Here is a 23275-nt window from a genome sequence, read left to right as displayed (position 1 = left end):
GACAAATGCCGCTCAATGCCGCTGACTCTACCAGAACGTCTGTCTTGGACAAATGCCGCTCAATGCCGCTCACTCTACCAGAAGGTCTGTCTGGAGAAATGCCGCTCAATGCCGCTGACTCTACCAGAAGGTCTGTCTTGGACAAATGCCGCTCAATGCCGCTGACTCTACCAGAAGCCTGGACAAATGCCGCTAAATGCCGCTCACTTTGATTGCCGCTGATAAGAAGGTGCTGCTCAAAGCATTTGATTGATAAATTGCTCAATGCATTTAATTTCATTAAAGATTCCCTTTGGGCAATAGAAATATGCTCCAAATTTTGCTATAAGCAAGATCTGATATTTTTTTTATATTGTGTTACTGATTTGTTGATGTTACATGTAGCTATGAATTTCGTGACTTCGTACATGAAGGAATAGCCACACGGTTCAGGACTAAGTCTTTTTTTTTTTTTGTATATTTTGGACTTAGTCTATTTCACACGCTGTTTGAGCCTCTAGCAAATTTTCTAGCACAACTTAACGCAGAGTGGTGCGCTTGATTTGTCTACACCTTACAACCGGTATACACTTTTCCATAAGCAGATGCAAAAGTGTACACTTTTGATGTACACCATCTACATCCTGTGCAGGGCAGGTGTAGGAAATTGCACCGAAATTTCAATATGACTGACAAATGCCGAGACGGTAAAACTGCAGAATATTTTTTACCTGTATTTGAGTTTACTGTCAAGTATTTGATAGGTTGATTGTGATGAACTGTATTTAGTAATTTAATGAACCGTATTTTGTGCATTTTATGGGAAAATGAAACACTTGGTATTTTGTACAATAAAAAAAAGCAAGTCTGGCAAGTTTGGGTGATAAAGTCACTCTATATTTAGACAATGCTAGATATTTGGATAAAGAGGTTTTTAAGGGTGACTATGAAGATGTATTATAAAAATTCTTCCCCTTTTCATTAAATGTTTTGTTTTTAAATGATTTTTAAAAATTGTTCATAATCGCAACAAATATTTTTTAAAAATAATCTTCTGCAAATAGGATCCCCTCAGCTTGTTGAAATTACGACCTCCATATTGAATATGCTACACTGCACCCAATTTCACTTGATTATACGGTGTAAATCCTCTACACCGGGTGTAGTATGGTGTAGACAAATCAAGCGCGCCCATACTAAATACAATTCATCACAATTAACCTATGAAATATTTGAAAGTAAACTATATACAGAAAAAATAATTTTGCAGTTTTACCGTCTCAACATTTGTCAGCCATATTGAAATTACAGGGTGTAGATGATGTACATCTAAAGTGTACACTTTTGCACTTGATTATGGAAAAGTGTACACCGGGTGTAAGGTGTAGACAAATTAAGCGCGTCCATTGTTACTTAGCACGATCCGTTGTGGTATGCCGATCCCGATGTACCTTTTTATTATAATTAAATATCGGTGTGTGTGGTTGCTGAATATCATACAGTTTCAAAGAACAGTATTATGAGCTCATAAACATGATTGTATAAATGTAAAATTATCAACACGCGCCCTCAGAAATCAAAATTCTTAACTCAAATTAAATTGTCCGGGGTTTTCTTTGTAAAATAGGTCAGAGGTCAAGGTCAAGTGAATTGTAAAGCTGGTATTTTTCAAAATGTTTTATGACAATCAGTGCACATGCTAAATAGCATAGAATCACCCCCTTAAATGTAAATCAAAGTACTCAGAAGTACAGAGATCCGGGCTCATTTACAGAGTAGAATGAATTTCTTACATGAATCACGTTTATATTCTGATGAAAAAATTATTTCAAAACTATCAATATAAATGAAAAGACACTGACAGTGAGTTTTTCAATCCTAATACCACGGTCTGATTTTGTCAGAATCAGAATTAATCTGGTACCGCAGCTGAATGTAAACAAACAGGCCAGTCTGGTTCCCTCTCCTGCTTTACTTCGTATGTGTAGAGAACTATGATAACACTGGTTATCAAAAATCCTTACGCTAATGAATTATGTTCTTTGACTTAGGACTGAAGTTTTCAAAGTCATTACTACTAATGTTTATTTATATAGATAAAACTTTGTTTTAATTTTGTTGCTTTATTTAGCGTTTGTATTATCTCAGAAGCGGTTAATTGAGAGTAAGAACTATATTTTTGCACGTAACTTTAAAATGGCGAGTATGGGGTTGACTTCCTGCCTTGAACAGGATGACATAAGCCGGTAATTGCTCTTTGAGCAATAAGCCCGGCTAAAAATAAGCTGTATTTTGACACTTTTAACTTTCTAGTAAAGTAGGTCAAAGGACAAGGTCAGTGGTCACGAAATTGGTAACCATGGAATTTACAAATGCCATAGTGCCAAGCAATAAATGTGCAAACTATCAAGTCCATAACTCTTACAGTTCTTGAGACACAAGGTGAGACAGACGGACAGACAGACGCTGGGTAAAGTGATCCCTTAGCTTGCCGCTATGCTCTGCAGGCGACAGAAAAGAATGAAAAGGGATTGATAGTGAGATTCCAAAGATTTCTATCCTTTGTATTTTATTAGTACTGCCCTCCATTATACGCAAAGTCTTTAAATATTAAAGTATGGAAATTTCGATTCCACGTCTATTCTTCTAGTTTCTTTAGCTTCAGATACCTTGAATATATACGTAGCATGACTTGACTGTTCTAATGTCAAGTAAAATTCAACAATAAGAAATGAAATAGGTTTGAACGAACACTCATTCTCAACACCTACCATACATATCACCACGCTCAGATCGCGCGATTCTTTACATTAGATCCGGTACATATACTGGGCAGAATCAGAATTCGAAAATCTACCTTGTTTCATAAAAAAATCTTATAAATAGTTTTCGATAGACATAGATGGAGGTATTCTGGCCCAAATTCCTTTATTTTTCAACCAATTTAAACTTGTCATACTGGACATGAGATGATAACACAATTTTTCTTACGAATTTATGTTAACACAAGCTACCTTTGATTCTTAATTAAGTATTTGAAGAAAAAAATTGCCCGTACATTTCCCTCACAGAAGTTTAAAATTGGTTTCCCAAGTAGGAAAATTAGCTAGTTGGACCTCCAATATGGCGGTCAACGGGAAATAACTCTTGACTATCAAAAACTATCAATACGTCCATGTTTGAGCAATACTATCTTTCATCCTCAACTCGGCTTTATCCAGGCAGTTTACGTGCATTTAAAGACTATCAATTATCAGACTTTACTTTTACTTTCCGTCTGCCCTGACATATTTTCCGTTAACATTATTAATTGGCAATATTTGAAACATTTCTAACTGTTAGAGTCAAAACATTAATTGGGGGGTACAATTCGGTGTGAGCATGTGAAAAAACATGGAACTAAAATTCTAGTTCAAAATTCATCTGCAATTCACTTCTGCTTCCCTGATACACACAGATTTAGTGATTTTTCAAGATGGAATACGATTATGCCTATATCTTCCTTATCTATAACTCGTGTATGTCTTTTATATAGATATTAAATTGAAAATTCGGAACTCATCAATTTAAGCTATTTGGGAATTAACATACATTAACATAGCTTATTAATTAAACATAGGAGGATTGAAAAATCAACCTCAAACTTGAATTTCAATCAAACATTTTCTCAGATATTCCTGTCGAATTGTAACCGCCCATATCATTATTTTGACTCCCAAAAACTGGTACTGATGTAAGCAGCATATTTCCAGTCTTTCCAGTTGACATGTTTATTAGACAATGTTTCTCATTTGAAAAGTCTTGAAAATATTAAAAATTAAAAATGGCGGTTCTATAGACAAATAATCGAAAGGCCGTACTTGTTTATCACGAGTATTATTTTTAGAGAAGACCAAATAAGACCCACCAATGTTGAGGCTTTCCTGTTCATATCATATTGCATGAAGAATAACCTCTGTTGAAAATAGTTCGTATTAGTAATTGCTTTTTACATTATAGGTGTCATAATTATTCCTGAGTACTGTATACTATTTTCTAATAAAATTCATAAGATCATTGGTTTATAACAGGAAATTTTAAATTAGCAAATTAAATTTTACTCTACCCATACCCACGTGTCTTAATAAATGACACCATACAACCTCACATTCAGGAAGGATTATTCAGTTATTGTAATGGCGTACCAGAAGATTTTGATAGTGTACCTTGGATTACAGACATTTATATCGATATTGTTAGCGCTTCCATGTCCCACCGCTATAAAATGTGATTGCTCTTATAGAGAGGAAGGAATCTACGTTGATTGTACCCACAGGAGTTTATCAAACACACCGAACTTTTCTTTTCCAGTTGTTGGCGTAGACTTATCCAGTAACTCATTGAACAATTTTCCTACTTCTCTATCGAGGCAATTGATGTACCTCAATCTGTCCTTAAATGAACTGTACATACTGAAGAAAAATTCTATTCGTGGTTACCCCAATTTGATCGATTTACGGATGATGTCGTGTCGATTAAGAACTATTGAGAGGCATTCTTTCAAGGAAAGTAATTTGCGGTATTTGAACATTGCTCAAAATGGAGAATTGACGTTATCGGTTTTAAAGAACATTTCGTGCGATCTTGAGGGAAGTCCAATAGACACATTAATTCTTGACCAAGTTCAATGTCCAACCGGACCTAGTGTTGTTTTGAGATTATCTCATGTCGTTTGTTTAAAAAACACCAGCTTACAGACGATCTCACTTGCATCAAACCGTGTATCTTACATAGAAAGTGGTGTTTTATCAACTCTCCCCAAATTGCTGAAATCATTGAATTTAAGCAACAACATCCTTACTTTTGGGTATTATGTTCTTGAGACTGTTCTCTTACAGTCTCTGAAAGTTCTAGATTTGAGTTACCAGTATAATATTGCTGAAGTTAACTTAGATTGTGTAAATCGAATGGAGGGTAACAAACTTTTGGAAAACAAATCAAAACGAAAGTTTGCTAAAATCACAAACGAAACATTTTATTTCCCTAAAGCGTTGGAAATGCTTTACTTTCACAACTCTGCAGTCAGAGCAAAATTGGGTTCTAGTACCGATCTTTTCAAATTTTTCAAATTTGGAGACAATATATCTCACGTCATTCTTCGAAACAATGTCTTTTATGAATGGAAGGGACCACTGTACGGTTTTGGCTCTGTGAAACATCTAGATCTGTCCAATAATCTGTGTACCAGAGTTCAACAGGAGTTTTTTGTTGATGGCACCAGTTTAATATTTTTAGACATTTCTAAGAACATTCTAGCTGAAAGTCTTGCGAAAGATACGAAGGGAATTACATTCAAAACTCTTACAAGCCTGGAAATTCTTAATATTTCCTCAAACAAAATTACAACTCTACCACACAGAATATTTCAGTCTTTGAAATATTTAAAAATTTTGAGACTTTCAAGGAATCAGATTACAAAATTTGATTTGCTGATCAGGCACATGAAAAACCTGTCCTTTCTTGATATCTCCTTTAATCAAATTGATGTCTTACCGAAGGTGACTCGAGATGCCATAGATGCGATTGCTTCTTTTCATTCAATCCAAGTCAATATGTATGGGAATCCAATAAGTTGTGGATGTGAAGACATTGATTTCATTAAGTGGCTTCTTCGTCCTCCTAAAAATATCGTGTTACTTTATTCTCAAAACTTATCATGTGGCTTTGAAAACAGGAGATTTACTTTAAACAGTAGCACATTGTTAAAACTGGATAAACACTGTGCATCATATTCTCTTCTAATCTTTATTTTATCGACTTTTATTTTCCTATTCATAATGTTGGCGTTTGTATCAATCGTTTACCGATACAGGTGGCGTCTACGTTACTTGTATTACATCACTTCCGGGAAAACAAAAGATGCAACCGACAAATCATCCCTTGTATATAGGTATGACGCTTTTATTTCTTTTGCAGACGAAAATAAAACTTTTGTTCTTGACATTATAAACGCCTTGGAATCGAAAAATAACATTAAAGTTTGCTTTCACAGCAGAGATTTCATCCCTGGAACAGCTATCGCTGATAATATCTCCAATGCAATCCAAAACAGCCGACATACAGTTTGCGTTATGACCTCACAATTTTTCCAATCTTACTGGTGTATGTTTGAATTTAACATGGCACGTATGGTCTCGTTTTATTCTCGAGGAGGAAAAAACATACTTATTCTTGTCCTTCTGAACAAACCCCCAGTCAAAGAAATGCCACTGAACGTGCTTGAATTTCTCAGAAGCAACTCGTACCTGGAGTATCCTGGAAGTTTTCATGATAAAGAATCATTCACTTCAAACCTTGCCAAACATCTATAGGACATGTACTAGGAAATGTAATACTTTGATCATGTCGACCTGAAAAATAGTTCCTAATAACCATTCAAACAAAATATTTCATCATTGACTGCTGAGTGTGACATACAAAAATCCTAATTAAGGCTTAAATTCCAGCGTTTGTTGAATGTGTAATTTTATATTCCTTTGCGGTTCTTTACTTTTTCGAAGTTTTATAGAATGAGAAACGTATGTTTAAATTCGATTGTTACGTTTTAATTACGATAGTCTTCTATCTCGTTTGACCATAGCTGATTTGGCTTTAAACAATACCAATCAATCAATCATCTTTCCCTTCTGAAATATTCTCATTTCCCTATTTTTACGAGTATGTGCATGTATAAGAAAAAAAATTATCAATTGTTTTTTATCCTTAATCTTAGTTAACATTAGTCCTCTAAAATATATAAGGTCTTATTTTCGTTGTATCTGATTTACTTTTAATATCATTCTAGTCTGTTAATAATGTTGTCTAAGCTAGCCTACACAACTGGACTCTACCATTGGTTTCTAGATAAAATGGTAAACAATGAAGTTTAAAATAGAGTCTCGACCAAATGTTTCACTATCTCGATGTAACAAGATAGTATAAGTACATCATTTTATAGGCAAGCTATATTTTAACCTCAATAGAACTTAGATAAAATAAAATTGAGATTTCTAAAAAAAATGAATATCATTTTACTTTAATTTTGTTTTCCTGGGAATACTTGGCCTGAGTACCTGATAATTGCCTATAGTAAGTTTGAAGTGGTTTCATTGTACTAACTTGAGCATAAGTGTTTAGAATGATTTAGACCATAGTTGTCAAAATGAGAGGACTTTTAAAGAGAAGACGGAAATGTTAAGTATACATGAATTACAATCTCCATATATCTGTTGGTCTGTATGTAAACGATATGTCGGAGATGATCGTTAAAAATACCTCATATTTTTTTAAAAACTTTGTAGAATTCAATTAATTACTTGTGTGTAGAAATTTGCCTTGATCCATTTTAAGTTTATTTGGGAAAAAACAAGTAATAAATCGTTGATCTTGTCACGCCTTGAAATAGAATGGAAATTAAACAAGAATAATACCAAGCGAACACACAAAATTTACTGTGGATCAACTTTATATCCTAACACTTACCAATGGCAATTTGTAAAGTCACAGGGTTTACAAATAGAAAACTCATGTCATATCCAAACTTTAATGAAGGGGAAAACAACAATTTATAGTCATGGGCATACATGTGACCAGAGGGCAAGTTAAACCCAGCGCCATGTTCGTTTGGACAAGGTCAATGTCAATGGGTTCTTAGTGAAAGATTCTTATCCACAGCATAAGTTTATAATGATGTTATAATGAAATAACTTTCAAAGATTATGTTGCCCTATAAGTTACATGTAACTATGATCAAAGGCTTTGAAATTGTATTAATTGTTAACACAATTAGACTATAGCCCATAATGTCCTAAATCTTTTTGTGACCCCAGTGTTACCCAGGGGGTCAAACAAACTTAAATTTACACATCCCGGATATGTCTCCATATAGATATGGCCAATAATTCTATTACTTTCCTGGATAGAAGATTTTTAAAAATGTTTTCCAATACTTTCCTTTCTAGGATAATAATCCTCTTTTTGTGGCTCATTCCTACCTGAGAAGTTCTGAACTGAATAGAAAATACTGGGAGATAATAAACCGTAATTAATCTTTATAAAGTCCATTTAAACAATACATATTGAGGCAGAGAAAACAAGCACCTCCTAAAACATCAGTAGTGGGATCAGGTAACATGGGTGAGTAAGTATCCTCTGTCGATCATCTTCAACTCGACATTTACGAGGGTTGTCCCCTAAAATCGTGGACAAGTTGTCTAGTGTGAAAAATAAACATCACTGCGTTCTGAAATTTTCACTATTATTTAGTTCATATTTTAGTAATATACACAGCAAATTTCAGATAAATAGATGCATAAATAAACAAATTATGAGATTTTATACCATGTATTGTATCACCTTACGGCGCATGGATTATAACGTCAAAGTGTCTAAAACAGCGTCACGTTTTATCTTTGCTGAATATGAAGTTGGATGAGTCCGACATAAATTTAGGAATTTCATTGATACACATTCTTTAGTCTCCATAAATAGCCGAAGAAGCAACTGGCACCCTCATGCGATCTTCTGAAGATTTATTAATAAGTTAGGACAATATTCTCACCATCATTTAACTAATAGAAAATCTCATATAGGCGGGCTACTGTAACAGCGTCCTTTGCTATTACATGAGAAGTTTGTCCGTATGTTCTGTACTCCCCAGGGACTCGATCAGAAAAAAAACTTCGCTAAGAAAACTCCTATTTCATTTGTATACTTGAGATATGGTGATATTTTTATAATTTTTTTTCTTGTATGGTCATTTCAAGTCTCTAAAGGTGTCATTATAACATAGAAATAAAACTGAACTGTTCTCCAGTGCGCCGTAACGTCATAAAACGTCGCCATTTTTCGTGTGTTGTGTTTACCACTTTCCAATTTCGAATGCTCGAGAAACTGCCAAAAATTAAGCAAATACCTTAAGATTTTTACAAAGACTACAAAATTGATGGTGGAATTGAATTAGGATAATTTTAATCCAAATCTTATGTATCTAAAATTTTTATTTTGAATTCAAACTTGTGTATTCTTTAATAAACCCTTGGTTTTTTGACCGTGCGCCGTAGGACAATACCTCGTGCACATTCAAGCATAATAAAATCTTTATTTTTGCCTATATTTTATCAAAAAAATTATCATGCACTTAAATATGATAAATAAACATTCACTGAAATTTTCAGTTTAGTGCGCCCTTTACTTTTCGAGAAAAACGCTTTGTCCACGATTTTACGGGACAACCCTCGTAGATATATCGACGACGTATTGCCAATCAACAATAGTTAGTTCCATAGCTTGAAATAAAGATGCAACAGAGTATTACACATCTGGGGGTCATAACATAAAGGGTACTTAAGTTTAAGACCATACTTAAGTAGGACTTATGTACAGTCTTCAACTTCAATTAAGACCGTAACTAGAAGCGTGCTTAGATTTGACAATCTTAGCAAAACTTAGGCGGTTGGTAGGGGTGGCTTAAGTATGTTATAACTTTTTATACATATATTTGAAAATATTAAATGTTGAATTTCCATGTTTAAACATTACTCTATTCATATCATGCATGAAGGAAAATGAATATTTCTACTTAAGGCCCTGGGATCATGAAACATCTTAAGCTTAAGTCAAAATCTTTATGGTGTGCTGAAATGTTGTAAAAGTAAATTAGTCTAAATTAAAAATATTCATTAACATTGCATGTTAAAAGTGCGGTTAACTGCCAATTAAGGTAAGGTTTGCGTTAACAGGGAGATAACTCTTGCGAATCACCAAAGCGTTTGAAACAGGCGACTTTAAACCAGCGATGCTAAGCATCTCGGTAACGAATTTCCTCTGTTATACTTGATGTTTGTTGTCACTTATTGTTAGGACTAAAAACAAAGGACGTTTTCAGGAGAAAGTCTTATAACAAATCAAAGCATAGGAATCTTAAAAGCCTTTGAGATTAGCGTGATGCATGTGGATGAACCAATAAAGGAGGACTTGTTTATTTTCGATACGGAATGTGGCAAGTTGTAGGCCATTCCGATCAGAAAAAAGTTATCGACGCATTGTGCTGTTGTGTGTTTCTCGCTTCACCACTACACTAAAATTTTAAGTGAGAATGGGAAGGAAAAAAGAAAAGACCTGAGAGTATCCTGTAAAGTATTATGCTTTATGCAGTCCGAACAGGGAAGAAAAGTCACGGTGCATTTGACCATGTCCAATGATGATGTTGACAGTTTGATTGTTGATAGTATTTTCATCAGGTAATTATTTAACTATTCATTTTACTGAAAGTTATGAATGATCTTCTGACTACAGATTTAAAAACGATGAATAAACGGTACAAGGATGTCACAATGTGGCTAATATCCCAACATTGCCAAAAAATAAAAATGCATTCATTCAAGAAATTATGAAAAAAATCCTTGCTTTTTAGGCCTAATATTTGTAACATTATTGGAACAGGTATTCAATTGTTCAAGTTACCTTTTAAATGAGGTTTGATTTTAATTAATATCTCATTTTTTAATTAATACAAATTGTGCATGACAAGAACATTAATTTTCTTGATCAAGCATTTGCATTTCACTAATTCAATCTACATGTATAAATTGTACAATAATTTCATATTGATTCTTCATTGATTATATTGGAAATTTCATTTCATTGAGTGAATGAAATTCAGTCCAATTCCTTATGCAATTCCAAAAATGCAATTCCTTAAATGTTATTGTAAAAATGAACACATATGATTTCAGATCAATTGGGTCATTAATGGAATAGATAAGAACAAAAAAAAAGTACTTCAGTGTTTCCTTAAAAGATTTGTGCCATCAAATCAGTAGAGGTCATCCCATATCAGCTCAAGAATATTAAAGAAAGTTGGATGGATCAAGCTAAGATGTTGAACCAGACATGGCAAAGTCAATGGAGATTTGGAAAAGAAATGATGATTTGTTGTACCCAATGCATATTTTTTATATGTCTATAGATTATAGAAAAAAATTTAATGTTTAACAGCATCCTATCTACCTGGTAGTATATACATGCTGTTTTCAATATATTTAGAAAATACATGTATGTGTATGTGATGATTGCAGTGCATGCTCTGTTTGTCCATCTTTGAATTTGTTGTAAGTAAAATAAATGTATACATTAAGGTATTAATTGAAGGTTGCTTTTGTCTACACTTACAAGTAACAAGTTTCTTAAAAGGGTTATTTTGTAAAATTGCAAGGAAATTAATACACGAACAATTAAATTTAATATTTTTATTCATTAAATTTTGTTCTTACCAGGACCTAATATGCTCAAATAAGTATTTCTGAAAACTGATGAGTTTCATAAATAAAGCTGCAGTGAACATTTAACAGTTTAAAATATGATACTTGGAAATTGAAAGGTTGTTAATTTAGTAGGAATGATAAGACCAGTTTAGTAATCAACTAAAATTAAAATCTTTCACAAATAATTGTAGTTTATTTTAAAATTGTTTACATTTATAATCTTTTAATTTTTTTCTGTATTTTGATTTTAGAAAGGAGAAAAAATTGTTATATTTAAATTATTATTTCATGGATATCAAGGAGATATATCTATCACTGTAACATTGTTTCTTTTTCCCTGTTCTTGACAAATATTTATGACAGTGTTATGCCATTTTGCAGAATTTGCCTTTTCTCTGAAATCAGAAGTACTCTGTAAACTCATTAAAGTATGATTTGATGTCACTTAGAATTCATCTTTATTTTGTTCTGTCTGATATTTCAATTTAGATTCTCAGACTACCTAATCCAATGATTGAGCTAATGTCCATGAAGTGTAGAAATAGGCCATCTTTAAGATATGTTTGGTTGTCGGCCTCTCCAGACCGACTGACTAAAATGACCAGACTGAAATTTTTTTTTCAATGCAGGGCCGTATTTTTTCTTTTTATTCCTCTTATTCCCCCTAAAGAAATGTTGTTGAAGATTTTCTCACCTACCGACCCAATAATTTTACCCAGAGTCAAGAGAGGGCAAACAAACATTACTTTCAAGATAGCATTTCTACTCTTCGAAGTAAAGAAATCATTTAATTATATTATTTTATTTTATTTATTCAATTTGACAAAAACCACATGTGGCGCAAGTCAGACATACAGTAAACAAATATAAAATATATAGTCACATAGATTTTCTTATATTACATGCATCACGTATGAAGTTACAAATATTTCTTGTAGAATTAACATCTGCTGGATTAAGAATTTTATAAGATATACATGTATTATTAAAAAGTGTACAAAATTCACTTCTTAGTTGTTTATATAGAGGACATACAAATAAAAAATGATGTTCATCTTCAACGACATTTTTACAATTAATACAAAATCTTTCATCTCTTGGTATAATTGGGTTACAATATCTGCCAACTAAAAACAGCAGCTTCGTGGATGCAATGCTTACAACATTTCACTCAAAAGATGGCATACATGTATAATGATAGTCACGAGACATAACTGAATAGAGATATTTTGCTACGAAGATGTCTAGAAATTACTACATGTTGGAATAACTAAATCAGCATGAGGTCAAATTCAGGGGCTTTTAATTGGGTTAGTTGCAACATGTTCTGAAGTATGTTTATAAACATATACATGTACTTCTAAAGGTGTTGCAGTATAATTCATGGACATTCAGATGTAAAGATTGCCATAAATACTAGATTTCTTCCATGGAATAAATTTTTAGACCATCTTGTAGCACAGAAGGAGTTTTATTTTGAATATTTTTGGCCAAGTTTTGCTTAAAAACAATATCAAAAATACATTTAGTCTTTAACATTCACCGTGACAAGGTGATATCAATGTTGTCTTTATAAGTGTAGAAAAAGCCTGATTTTTGTGTTCCGAACCCATAATATAGCCCCTGTTTCCATGGAAATAATATTGGGGACATACATATTTTTTTGGTTCAAATTATTTAAAATGATCAAATTAATAACTTCATGGAATTTGATGGAATCGGTAGATATGTAAAACGTGGATTTTTATAGTTTTGTTGCCATGGCAACGGTTTCACTTTATCAAGGAAAATTGAAAAATCTTCTTTTTTGCCGAAATTTTCACATTTTTGATAACGGAAAATTAATAGTTTAAATAATAGAAGCATGAATTATACTAATTCAGGTCATTTTATTTATAAAAGTTTGATAATTAATAAAATAAATCAATTTTTTCAATGAAAATAATATTCGAGGTGAAATATGAAATACGTTAAATTTGGTGTCTTTTACTAAAAAAATGGGACGGGCAATATCTTTGAAAATCATATTAAATGATGAAGCTAATCTCCCTGAATAAATTGATATATGGCATGTGTGCATATTAAAAAAAATAAAAGTTGGAGGGAGACGCAAACCTTACCTTAAGAGCTGATGTTGACAATTAATAAATATTTTACAAGAGATTGAAAATTTGTCTGAAGTCTAAGTTTGTTTCATGATCCCTAGGCAAGAACGGCATAAGAATTTTAGTTTTCATCGGAGGGGGGGGGGGGGTTACTAATCACTAATTCCAATAGATAGTTTTCGATAGGCCAGAATTTAGCGAGTGTTATTTCCCGTTGGCCGCCATACTGGAGGTCCAAATGCTCATGAATTCCTTCATTGTTCAACCAATTTAAAATTCTTATATTTGCTATTTTGAATTAGAAATCATTACTTTTCTGAAGTATATAAATTTTTGGAAGCCTCCTTTATTTAAAAAAAATTATTTATGAAAGATTTTCCACCAAATATTTCTGCTACAACCTCTTAAATTTGGTAAAACAAAGAGGGAAAATCACCGAGTCGACCTCCAATATGGCGACCAACGGGAGGTAACTTTCGCTAAATTCAGGCCTATCGAAAACTATCTATATCATTCTCAACATACTCTACTAACTAGACAGTGATTCCTTAAATAAGTACATGTATATCACTATATGTATACTATATGTATATCATACAGTTTTCAGCCTTGGCCTGTTGATATTCGCTGATACATGAGATGAGAAAGAATTCAAAATGTCCCTATTGTTTTGTACTTTTGTTTATCAAGTACATGTAAATAGACATTCAATTTTCGTGCCAAGAAGTCTACAAGAATGACAAAGCGAGTGAACATTTGTCAAACAAAAGAATAACAACAAAAGACCACTGAACACATCGCAGCCTCGAGAGATAAAACAAAAGTCATGCATATACATTGAACACTTGCCATATTGTGAACGTGTAATAATTATTTGGAGTTTATTTGTTTTAATAATAATAATTTTTAACAGAATTTTCATACGAAATATAATGAACTTATTAAAATCTAAGAAAAAACGTCAATTTTATATAATAAAAAGTATTTAACTAAATATTTTTTATTATGCAAGTATAAAATCTACTAAAATCTAAGAAAAAACGTCAATTTTATATAATAAAAAAGTATTTCACTAAATATTTATTATTATGCAAGTATATAAATTGAAAAACTATCATGATTTATGAGAAAATTGTGAACTTAGTTTGACTTAGCTAAGACCTCGCTAAGTTCGTTTTATATTAAGGTTTAAGACATACTTAAGTAGTACTTAGACAGGTCCTAAGATTGTGCCTAAAACATACTTATGACCCGAAAACCTAGCAAGCTTTATGTTATGACCCCCTGTTTCATATTTAGATATTTTACTAGAAACAGATGTTAATGGTTATCTAACAACGAAGCTTTACGATAAACTTGATGACCTTAACATTTCAATTGTCAACAGTTCTCTTACTTATGCAGCAATATACCTTTGTCACCTGCATATGGAGTTTATATATCTCAGTTGTTTTGATATGGAAGAGCCTGTTCGACGTTTGGACAATTTCTAAAACGAGGTAAGTTAAGGACAAAAAAAAGTTGAAAAAGCAAGTCTCGTTTAAAGTCATTAAGTCTTATGCTGATTGACTTTTTCATACTGATTGTTAGGCCATTATTTACACACTGAGTTGTCCATGGATTTTTTTCCGTTTTTTCCCTAGAACATGAACATGACAAGGAGCACATGGTGGGTGTGAGCGGTCGGCAGGGGATGCTCACTTCTTCATGGCAACATGCGAAGCAATGGCTTTATCACGTATCGACCCTTACATCTATTGTTTTTATTAAAAACTGGATAAAACAAAAAAGAAAAGAAATCAACCAATCAAACAATCATTTCATTTTCTTTTTTAACATTTGAATTTGTTTTTCAAAATTGCATAATGTTTCAAAGTGTCAAAGTGCGTTGTAACAGAGCTGCGCTGAAAACATCCTTCCTTTGCATAATGAAATGCTGCTTATATATTAAATCAAATCTTCCTTTTAGTTTTCCTTGTTAGTAGAATAAAGCGATAGTAAATAGTATAACTCGCGATGAGACAAATTCTATTTATCTTTGTTGTTTTGATATGTAAAGTGTCACCTTGTCCAGAGGAATGTTCCTGTAACGAGACGGTCGTGAGATGTGACAATAGAGGACTTACCCACGTACCGGAGAGTATTCCCGGAGATACAACTGTACTGTAAGTATTAAACAATAATGTAATATATATAATGGAAAGTAGAGATTTTCAAATCCTTGCATTCTTGTGATCATGATTTTCTTCTACGTTAACTATTTCAAGTCAAAAGCTAATAAGAATGTAAATAAAAAGTAAATAAAAAAGAATACCGGGACAATTTATGATAATTTTACAACATTATTTTTTATAATATTAATTTTGAAATTCTATTTTCAGCTACTTTAAATGTTTATCTAGGCCTTAATGAAAACTATGGAAAACAAATCATTTTCACAAAACACGAAACCTTTCTCTTAAATCAATACCTTGTACTTGTTTTCGAAAGAAACTTGGATAATTCAAATATCTGTAAATAAACTTTTCTAGCTATTTATTCACAAATTTGTTATAATTATTCATTTCATATGTTACTCTTGCCATTTTATTGGTTTATTTGGATATGTTTTAATGATTGACTTTTCAACTTTCAAGTGATGATATTTTTGGATCTACAAATATTGAATTTTTTATATGTGTATTTTTTGAATTTCCTATTTCCTATTCTATAACTTACAAATATTAAACAACAGGATGTAAAAGCTGTTGATAAATAAAGTATCCATAAAAACATAATAATCCTTAAACCATGATGTTTTTAAATTTAATCGTTTGTAGTCCTGTTCAAAAGCATCAACAAATTCATTTTTTACCTTTATTTATATAAATATCATACAGAACATTCAGTATAAGGATCAATATTTTAGCTATCTTGTAGATTTCACATTGTTTACAAAGAGTCTTTTACATCATACAGAGTTTTAAATAAAGAAAAAAAATCCAAACTGTAAATATAGTCCCGAACAAGATGTGTTTGTGAAACACTATGCGCCCGGCGGCAACAAAGTTCGAAAAAACCTATTTTTAGCATATAGGTCAGAGTCAAGATCACAAGGTCATGACCTTGGTGTCATTTGAAAGAACTTGATTAGTAGAATATGCACACCAAATATGAAGTCTCTATCTTTCATGGTTCAAAAGTTACGGCGAAGGTTAAAGTTCGTAGAAAGAAAAAAACTATTTTTAGCATATAGGCCACAGTCAAGGTCACAAGGTCATTGACTTTGGTGTCATTTAATACAGATTAATTAGTGAAGTATGCATACCAACTATGAAGTCTCTATCTTTCATGGTTCAGAAGTTATGGCGAAGGTTAAAGTTTGCAGACAAACAAACAAGCAAACCACACAGACAGACAGACAGGACAAAAACAATAAACGCCTCGGTTCTATCGATTTGGGTGCATAAAAAGATAAATAAATTCTTTAAATAGAACGATTTCTGAAAATCATACACATTTTAAAAATTTTTCTTGCTCAATATGACGGCAAGTAAAATAAATGAATAAATAAATAAATAAGATGGCGGATGTTTATTCATTAGTTATGTGTCAGTATTTGTTAAAAAAGGAACTATTAAAGCAAGGAAATAACTTTTTCAAACTTTTCCGATACATGTAATTTTATCGTTTACTGATTTTTATTTGAAAGTTAAAATAAGTACACAACTATAGTCGTATATTTATTTTAATTTTCAAATAAAAATCAGTAAACGACAATTTTTAGAAAAATTACGTGTTCTAAACATCTGGTATATAGCTTAACAAGAGATTAGTATGTCAAAAAATATTTCAAAATTCAAGTAATATTTAATGAAATATCAACGAGAGTTTCATCCTGAGGATGCCTTCCGTAATCTGACAGTTATTCCTGTCGGTACAGGGAAGTGATCACGACCAGAGGTTGCCATGCCAGATTCTGATACCCAACAGACCGCTTTCATTCTATTTTCCTGATTGTTAATTCCCCTTCAGTTGAGTATTCTTGTCGCCAATCTCATATTAATTAAAACATAATTATGGTTACATGTCGTTGTTTATGTTTCAATTTGATAACCACTGCAATAAACATTGAATCCATTTTGTTATAAATTTCCAGACCCTTTTAAAACTTTAAGAATCCTGACATACGTGCACTTTAATTTGAAATCGGAGAGATTTTACATCTTGTAACATTCATTTGTACATGAAATTATTTTTTTAAAAACGCCACAAAGTATATCAATTATCTATTAGCATATTTTTAATCTTTATAACATAATTTTAGAATTATTTTATAAACATATAGATTTTGTAGAGATAAGCAAAATATACAAACACAGTTTAGATCGATTGATTCTTTCTATGTTCGATTTTTCTGCTCTTTAGAGGTATTGTGAACATCTGACTTTTCATAAAAGCAACTTTAAAATTTTTATCAATTCATGCCTTAAGTTTGCATGATATTTTTTAAATCTACAGACATCTCAAACTTCTTTTTCTTCACTCTCTTTTCAACATTTGGAATATTTTCCAGTTTCTTTTTACGAACACATGTTTACAAGTACGACATTTATTTTTTAAAATTCAGGCATCTTGATGGGAACAGCATCGAAGAAATAAATGCAAATGTCCTCCAAAGTTTAAATAACCTAAAGCAATTGTAAGTATTATAGTATTTTAAACTAATTTTGTACTTTTTCCTTTAAATATTACTAAAACTTATGAATATTTATTTATCTTTATTTCTTTGACTCAGATACTTAGGTTCCAATCCGTTAAGATGTGACTGTGGACTAAAACGAACAGTAGAGTACATAAGAACTCAAGCTATTATCCTTCAAACGACTAACAGCAGTGGACACCAGGTTGACACTTCATGCGAGAAACCCGATGTTCTGAAAGGAAGAAGTATCCACAACCTTCCTCTGAACAGTTTCATATGCGGTCTCTAATACAATAAAACAATTCAGTCAAGTTAATTAACAATGTGTACTTCTGATAAACCGTTCTTACAATGGTTCATACCATTTATTCCAGAATGTCGAATTCCTGGACAATTGTACACGGGGACACAAAATCAAACTAAGAAAGGTTACACTTGTCAACCATGGTCAAAACAAACTCCCCACAGACATAACTATGAAGTTCTAGGTCGAAATCAGGAGAACTACTGCAGGAACTTTGACAGGGAAGAGCCCTGGTGTTTTACTACTCATTCCGAGGTTGTGTGGGACTATTGCGACGTTCCTGTTTGTGGTTTGTATTAGAATATACGAAAAAAGTGAGCTTAATTATTTTTTTAAAATTAATTTTAAAATTTACATTCTATCAAAGATAATTGTGTAGCCTGTATTTCTGTGATTGGCGTGTTCTCTCATCCTCTTGAAGGCATCAAACATTAACCTATACCCTTTGATCAAAATAAAGAATATATTTTTCCCGTTACATTTGAGGATAAACAGGCATATAAAATACAGTAGATTACCATGAATTAGTTAAATTTTTATACAAAACATAAAAGGGTTTCCTAGTTAAAAGATGACGGAATGTAAATAACATATTTGCAATATATATGAAGCATTTGTTAACATGAGTTTATTTTTATCTTACATGACAATAACCAGTAATTTAATTAATTTTCCTAGAAAATGCGTGCTATGAAATGAAAAAATCACTTGAAAAATGTCCGAAAAACAACAAGGATTGCAGGTAAAACCTTTTTTTCTTACAACATCAGTTAGGTAAATACCTTTTTTGATCAGGTGATTTTAAGAAGAATACTTAATTCTCAGTTAGGCCATTTTCCTTAAAATGCATACGGTATATTTAAGAAAATGAAGAATTAGTATGTATATTTCTTCATTATAACTCTTCATGCTTAAGGAGGCTCATTACACCCACAGTTTATTTTAAGGGACTCCGACCCTCAGTCAGGAAGGACAACTCCTTAATTTATAATTTAATTCAAAAAGTCCTTAAATGAAGCTTGAAAATTACACCTTTTCATGCAACAATTTTTATTATATGCCTCTCAATGTGCTTCAAGGTTCTTCGAAATTCTCAGGAAGGTCTAATTAAAAGTAGGAATTTTTATCCCGAAAAAGCATTTTTAGATAACAATGTTTATTAACATGATATGAAATTAGAAGTGATTTATGGAGCTTTTTAAAGAACCTTGAAGCACATTGAGAGGCATATAATGAAAATTGTTGCATGAAAATATTCAATTTTCAAGCTTCATTTAAAGACTTTTTGAATTAAATTATAAATTAAAGAGTTGTCCTTCCTGGCTGAGGGTCGGAGTCCCTTAATTAGATTAAATCACAGCATCACTTATAGTGTAGATGTCAAATGTCCAAATGGAGGTCATGATATCATAATTTTGTTGTGTAGTAAGTCATCAAAAAGTAGTGTAGAGAGCCTCCTTAATTGAATTTGGTGATTTTTTTTTCAGTCAAAATAAAGATATTAAAGGTTTTGATTTTAAATATATTTTCAGAGGAATTACAACAATGATTAAATGTCACCTATCAAATATGGAAACGACTTATAATATTCACTGCACAGATTTGCATATGATGAGGAGGGCTGTAGCGACTAGAATGATGCAGTTAGGAATCATCACAAAGGAAACCAATGCTGATTGTTTGTTTTTCCTTTTTAGTTTTGAGCTAAACTGTTTAAATCACCCAAATAATTAATAACTATAAACATAGGTAATCAGAGATTACAGAGCTCACCTCAACGTGTGTTGTCTTTAAGTAAGGCTAATTAAGTCACACAATTAACCAACAAAAAGTGTACATCCAAAAATGCAAAATTTATGCAATTTTGATACTTTGGAATAGACCTATATAAAAACTAAAAACTAGTTCTTCATCATGAAAATGTAATTAAAATCCAGCATCTGAAGCAAGATTGAGAGTTTTCATCCCTTGATGCATCATTTAAGCAACTGGTTTATATAAGCCTTATAGTTTCTTGGTGATAGACTTGCACCCATAACTTTTACAAGGTCTATTATCTGGAAAATGTATGTCGAATTCAGCATCTGAAGCAAGTCCATTTGTGTGCATCCTAAGATGTATCATCCATGTAAGTTTGGTCAACATAGGGCTTAAAGTTACTTGCAAATGAAACCTGTATAAAAAATTAACCTTTCCACTAATCCAGAAAATGTAGGTCAGATTCAGCATCCGAAGTAAGTCTGGTAGTATGCATCCTAAGATGTACCATCCATGCAATTTAGTCATTATACGGTTCATAGTACACTGTACCTTGAAAATGAAACTTTCACCAAAAACTTTAACCTGTTCACTCAACCGGAAAATGTAGGTCAGATTCAGCATCCGAAACAAGGCTGGTAGTATGCATCCTAAGATGTATCATCCATGTAAGTTTGGTCATTATATGTCTCATAGTAACTTGGAAATGAAACCTGCACCAAAAACTTTAACCTGTTCACTCAACCGGAAAATGTAGATCAGATTCAGCATCCGAAGCAAGTCTAGTAGAATACATCCTAAGATGTACCATCCATGCAAGTTTGGTCATTATAGGGCTCAAAGTATCTTCGAAATGAAACCTTCACCAAAAACTTTTAACCTGTTCACTCAACCGGAAAATGTAGGTCAGATTCAGCATCCGAAGCAAGGCTGGTAGTATGCATCCTAAGATGTATCATCCATGTAAGTTTGGTCATTATATGTCTCATAGTAACTTGGAAATGAAACCTTCACCAAAAACTTTAACCTGTTCACTCAACCGGAAAATGTAGGTCAGATTCAGCATCCGAAACAAGTCTAGTTGAATACATCCTAAGATGTATCATCCATGCAAGTTTGGTCATCATAGGGCTCAAAGTATCTTCGAAATGAAACCTTCACCAAAAACTTTAACCTGTTCACTCAACCAGAAAATGTAGGTCAGATTCAGCATCCGAAGCAAGGCTGGTAGTATGCATCCTAAGATGTATCATCCATGTAAGTTTGGTCATTATATGTCTCATAGTAACTTGGAAATGAAACCTGCACCAAAAACTTTAACCTGTTCACTCAACCGGAAAATGTAGGTCAGATTCAGCATCCGAAACAAGTCTAGTTGAATACATCCTAAGATGTATCAGCCATGCAAGTTTGGTCATCATAGGGCTCAAAGTATCTTCGAAATGAAACCTTCACCAAAAACTTTAACCTGTTCACTCAACCAGAAAATGTAGGTCAGATTCAGCATCCGAAGCAAGGCTGGTAGTATGCATCCTAAGATGTATCATCCATGTAAGTTTGGTCATTATATGTCTCATAGTAACTTGGAAATGAAACCTGCACCAAAAACTTTAACCTGTTCACTCAACCGGAAAATGTAGGTCAGATTCAGCATCCGAAGCAAGTCTAGTAGAATACATCCTAAGATGTATCAGCCATGCAAGTTTGGTCATCATAGGGCTCAAAGTATCTTCGAAATGAAACCTTCACCAAAAACTTTAACCTGTTCACTCAACCGGAAAATGTAGGTCAGATTCAGCATCCGAAGCAAGGCTGGTAGTATGCATCCTAAGATGTATCATCCATGTAAGTTTGGTCAACATAGGGCTTATAGTTACTCGGAAATGAGACCTACACCAAAAACTGCACCAAAAATGTTAACCTGCACCAAAAACATTAACCTGGTCATTCCTTTGCTGAAATTTCAGCATCTGAAACTTTGACTGGTACAATAAAACTCACTAGCAACATCTTCCATGCATGTCTAATCAATATAGGACATAGAAGTACTTAAAAAGAAAACTGCTCCAAAAAACTTAACCTTAACCCGGGACGCCAACGCCGAAGCCGACACCGACGCCGACGCCGAGGGTATCACATAAGCTCCCCCCAACTTCGTTGAGGTGAGCTAAAAAGCAACACCTGCAAAACCCCTTGTATTGCATATTTAAACAACTAGCTATATATTCTAAATGAGGCGTTTAAGTCTCGATTTATTCTTAATGTTCTATACTTCTGCTTTTTGAAGGCTTTGCTTCACCGTGTGCATCTAACAACGTGATAAAAACAGAGAAAAACAATTTTGATAGTAGTTTGTCTGTTGTTTCTAAAGATGCCTTTTGCTGGTATGTACTTGCAATAGATATCAGGCCTGAGAACATATACTTACATGTAAATGTAAGTCAAACTTTTGATTTTGGAATACCTTGTGATTTATTATAATATGTTATTAGATATTTGCAGTTTGGTATAATATTCCATTTAAAAAATATGTTTTGTTTCGTTATGAAATTTTTTTATAGGTCATATTTATTTGAAATTTTGACTTTTAGTATGTTCTCAGTTTATGAGCTTGTGGCCATGAGAATTAAAAACTATTTTGGTTTATATTTGGATCACTTAAGAAAATCCCCCATTGAGTTTAAAAGAATAAATTTTCATTTACAAGTGAAGAGATGATACCAGGAATAATTTATTCGAAAAAAATATAATTTTCTAAATCTTTGAAGTAACTTGCCTAGGTTCTCGAAAATTGACATACGATAGATGTCGATATAATTTGGATGATTCTCACAACAGGTCTGTGAGGAAGCTGATCAACGAAAAAGTTGCTGTTATTTCAGCAGCTAACAAATCCACGTGTTATGAGATTGATAAAAGAAAGATACTTTTTGCAATGCAGAACGGTCTCAAAGAAAAATATGGAGAAATAGAATTCTCAGCGTTTGATTGTAAGTTCTGTTGAGCTTGTTTAACTTTCTATGCTTTGAATTTTGTTCCGATATAAAACAAATAGAAACACCATAATCAGTAATAAGTAGTGTAAAAAAGAAATACAAATTCAGTTTTAAATTTTCAGGTTCTTTGTCAAGAATACATGAAAAAGAAGGTAATGAAATATGTT

General features: G+C 32.5%; 1 protein-coding gene across 1 annotated transcript; it reads left to right on the top strand.

The window, feature by feature from the left end:
* Positions 1-14774: 14774 nt before the first annotated feature.
* Positions 14775-23116, top strand: LOC134239165 (uncharacterized). The gene is made up of 9 exons (XM_062721329.1): positions 14775-14865; positions 15010-15531; positions 17976-18047; positions 18144-18331; positions 18425-18643; positions 19033-19096; positions 19887-20032; positions 22400-22496; positions 22951-23116. The coding sequence occupies exons 2-9, from the start codon at positions 15383-15385 to the stop codon at positions 23114-23116; spliced, it is 1101 nt and encodes a 366-aa protein (XP_062577313.1). The 5' UTR covers positions 14775-14865; positions 15010-15382.
* The last annotated feature ends 159 nt before the right edge of the window (positions 23117-23275 follow it).

This window comes from Saccostrea cucullata, unplaced genomic scaffold (genome assembly GCF_032062105.1).
Source record: "Saccostrea cucullata isolate Sc308-1 unplaced genomic scaffold, CSIRO_AGI_Scuc_v1 ctg3195, whole genome shotgun sequence".
NCBI classification, from domain to species: Eukaryota; Metazoa; Mollusca; class Bivalvia; order Ostreida; family Ostreidae; genus Saccostrea; species Saccostrea cuccullata.
The sequence above is the reverse complement of the archived record's forward strand: the minus strand, read 5'-3'. Positions and strand labels throughout refer to the sequence as shown.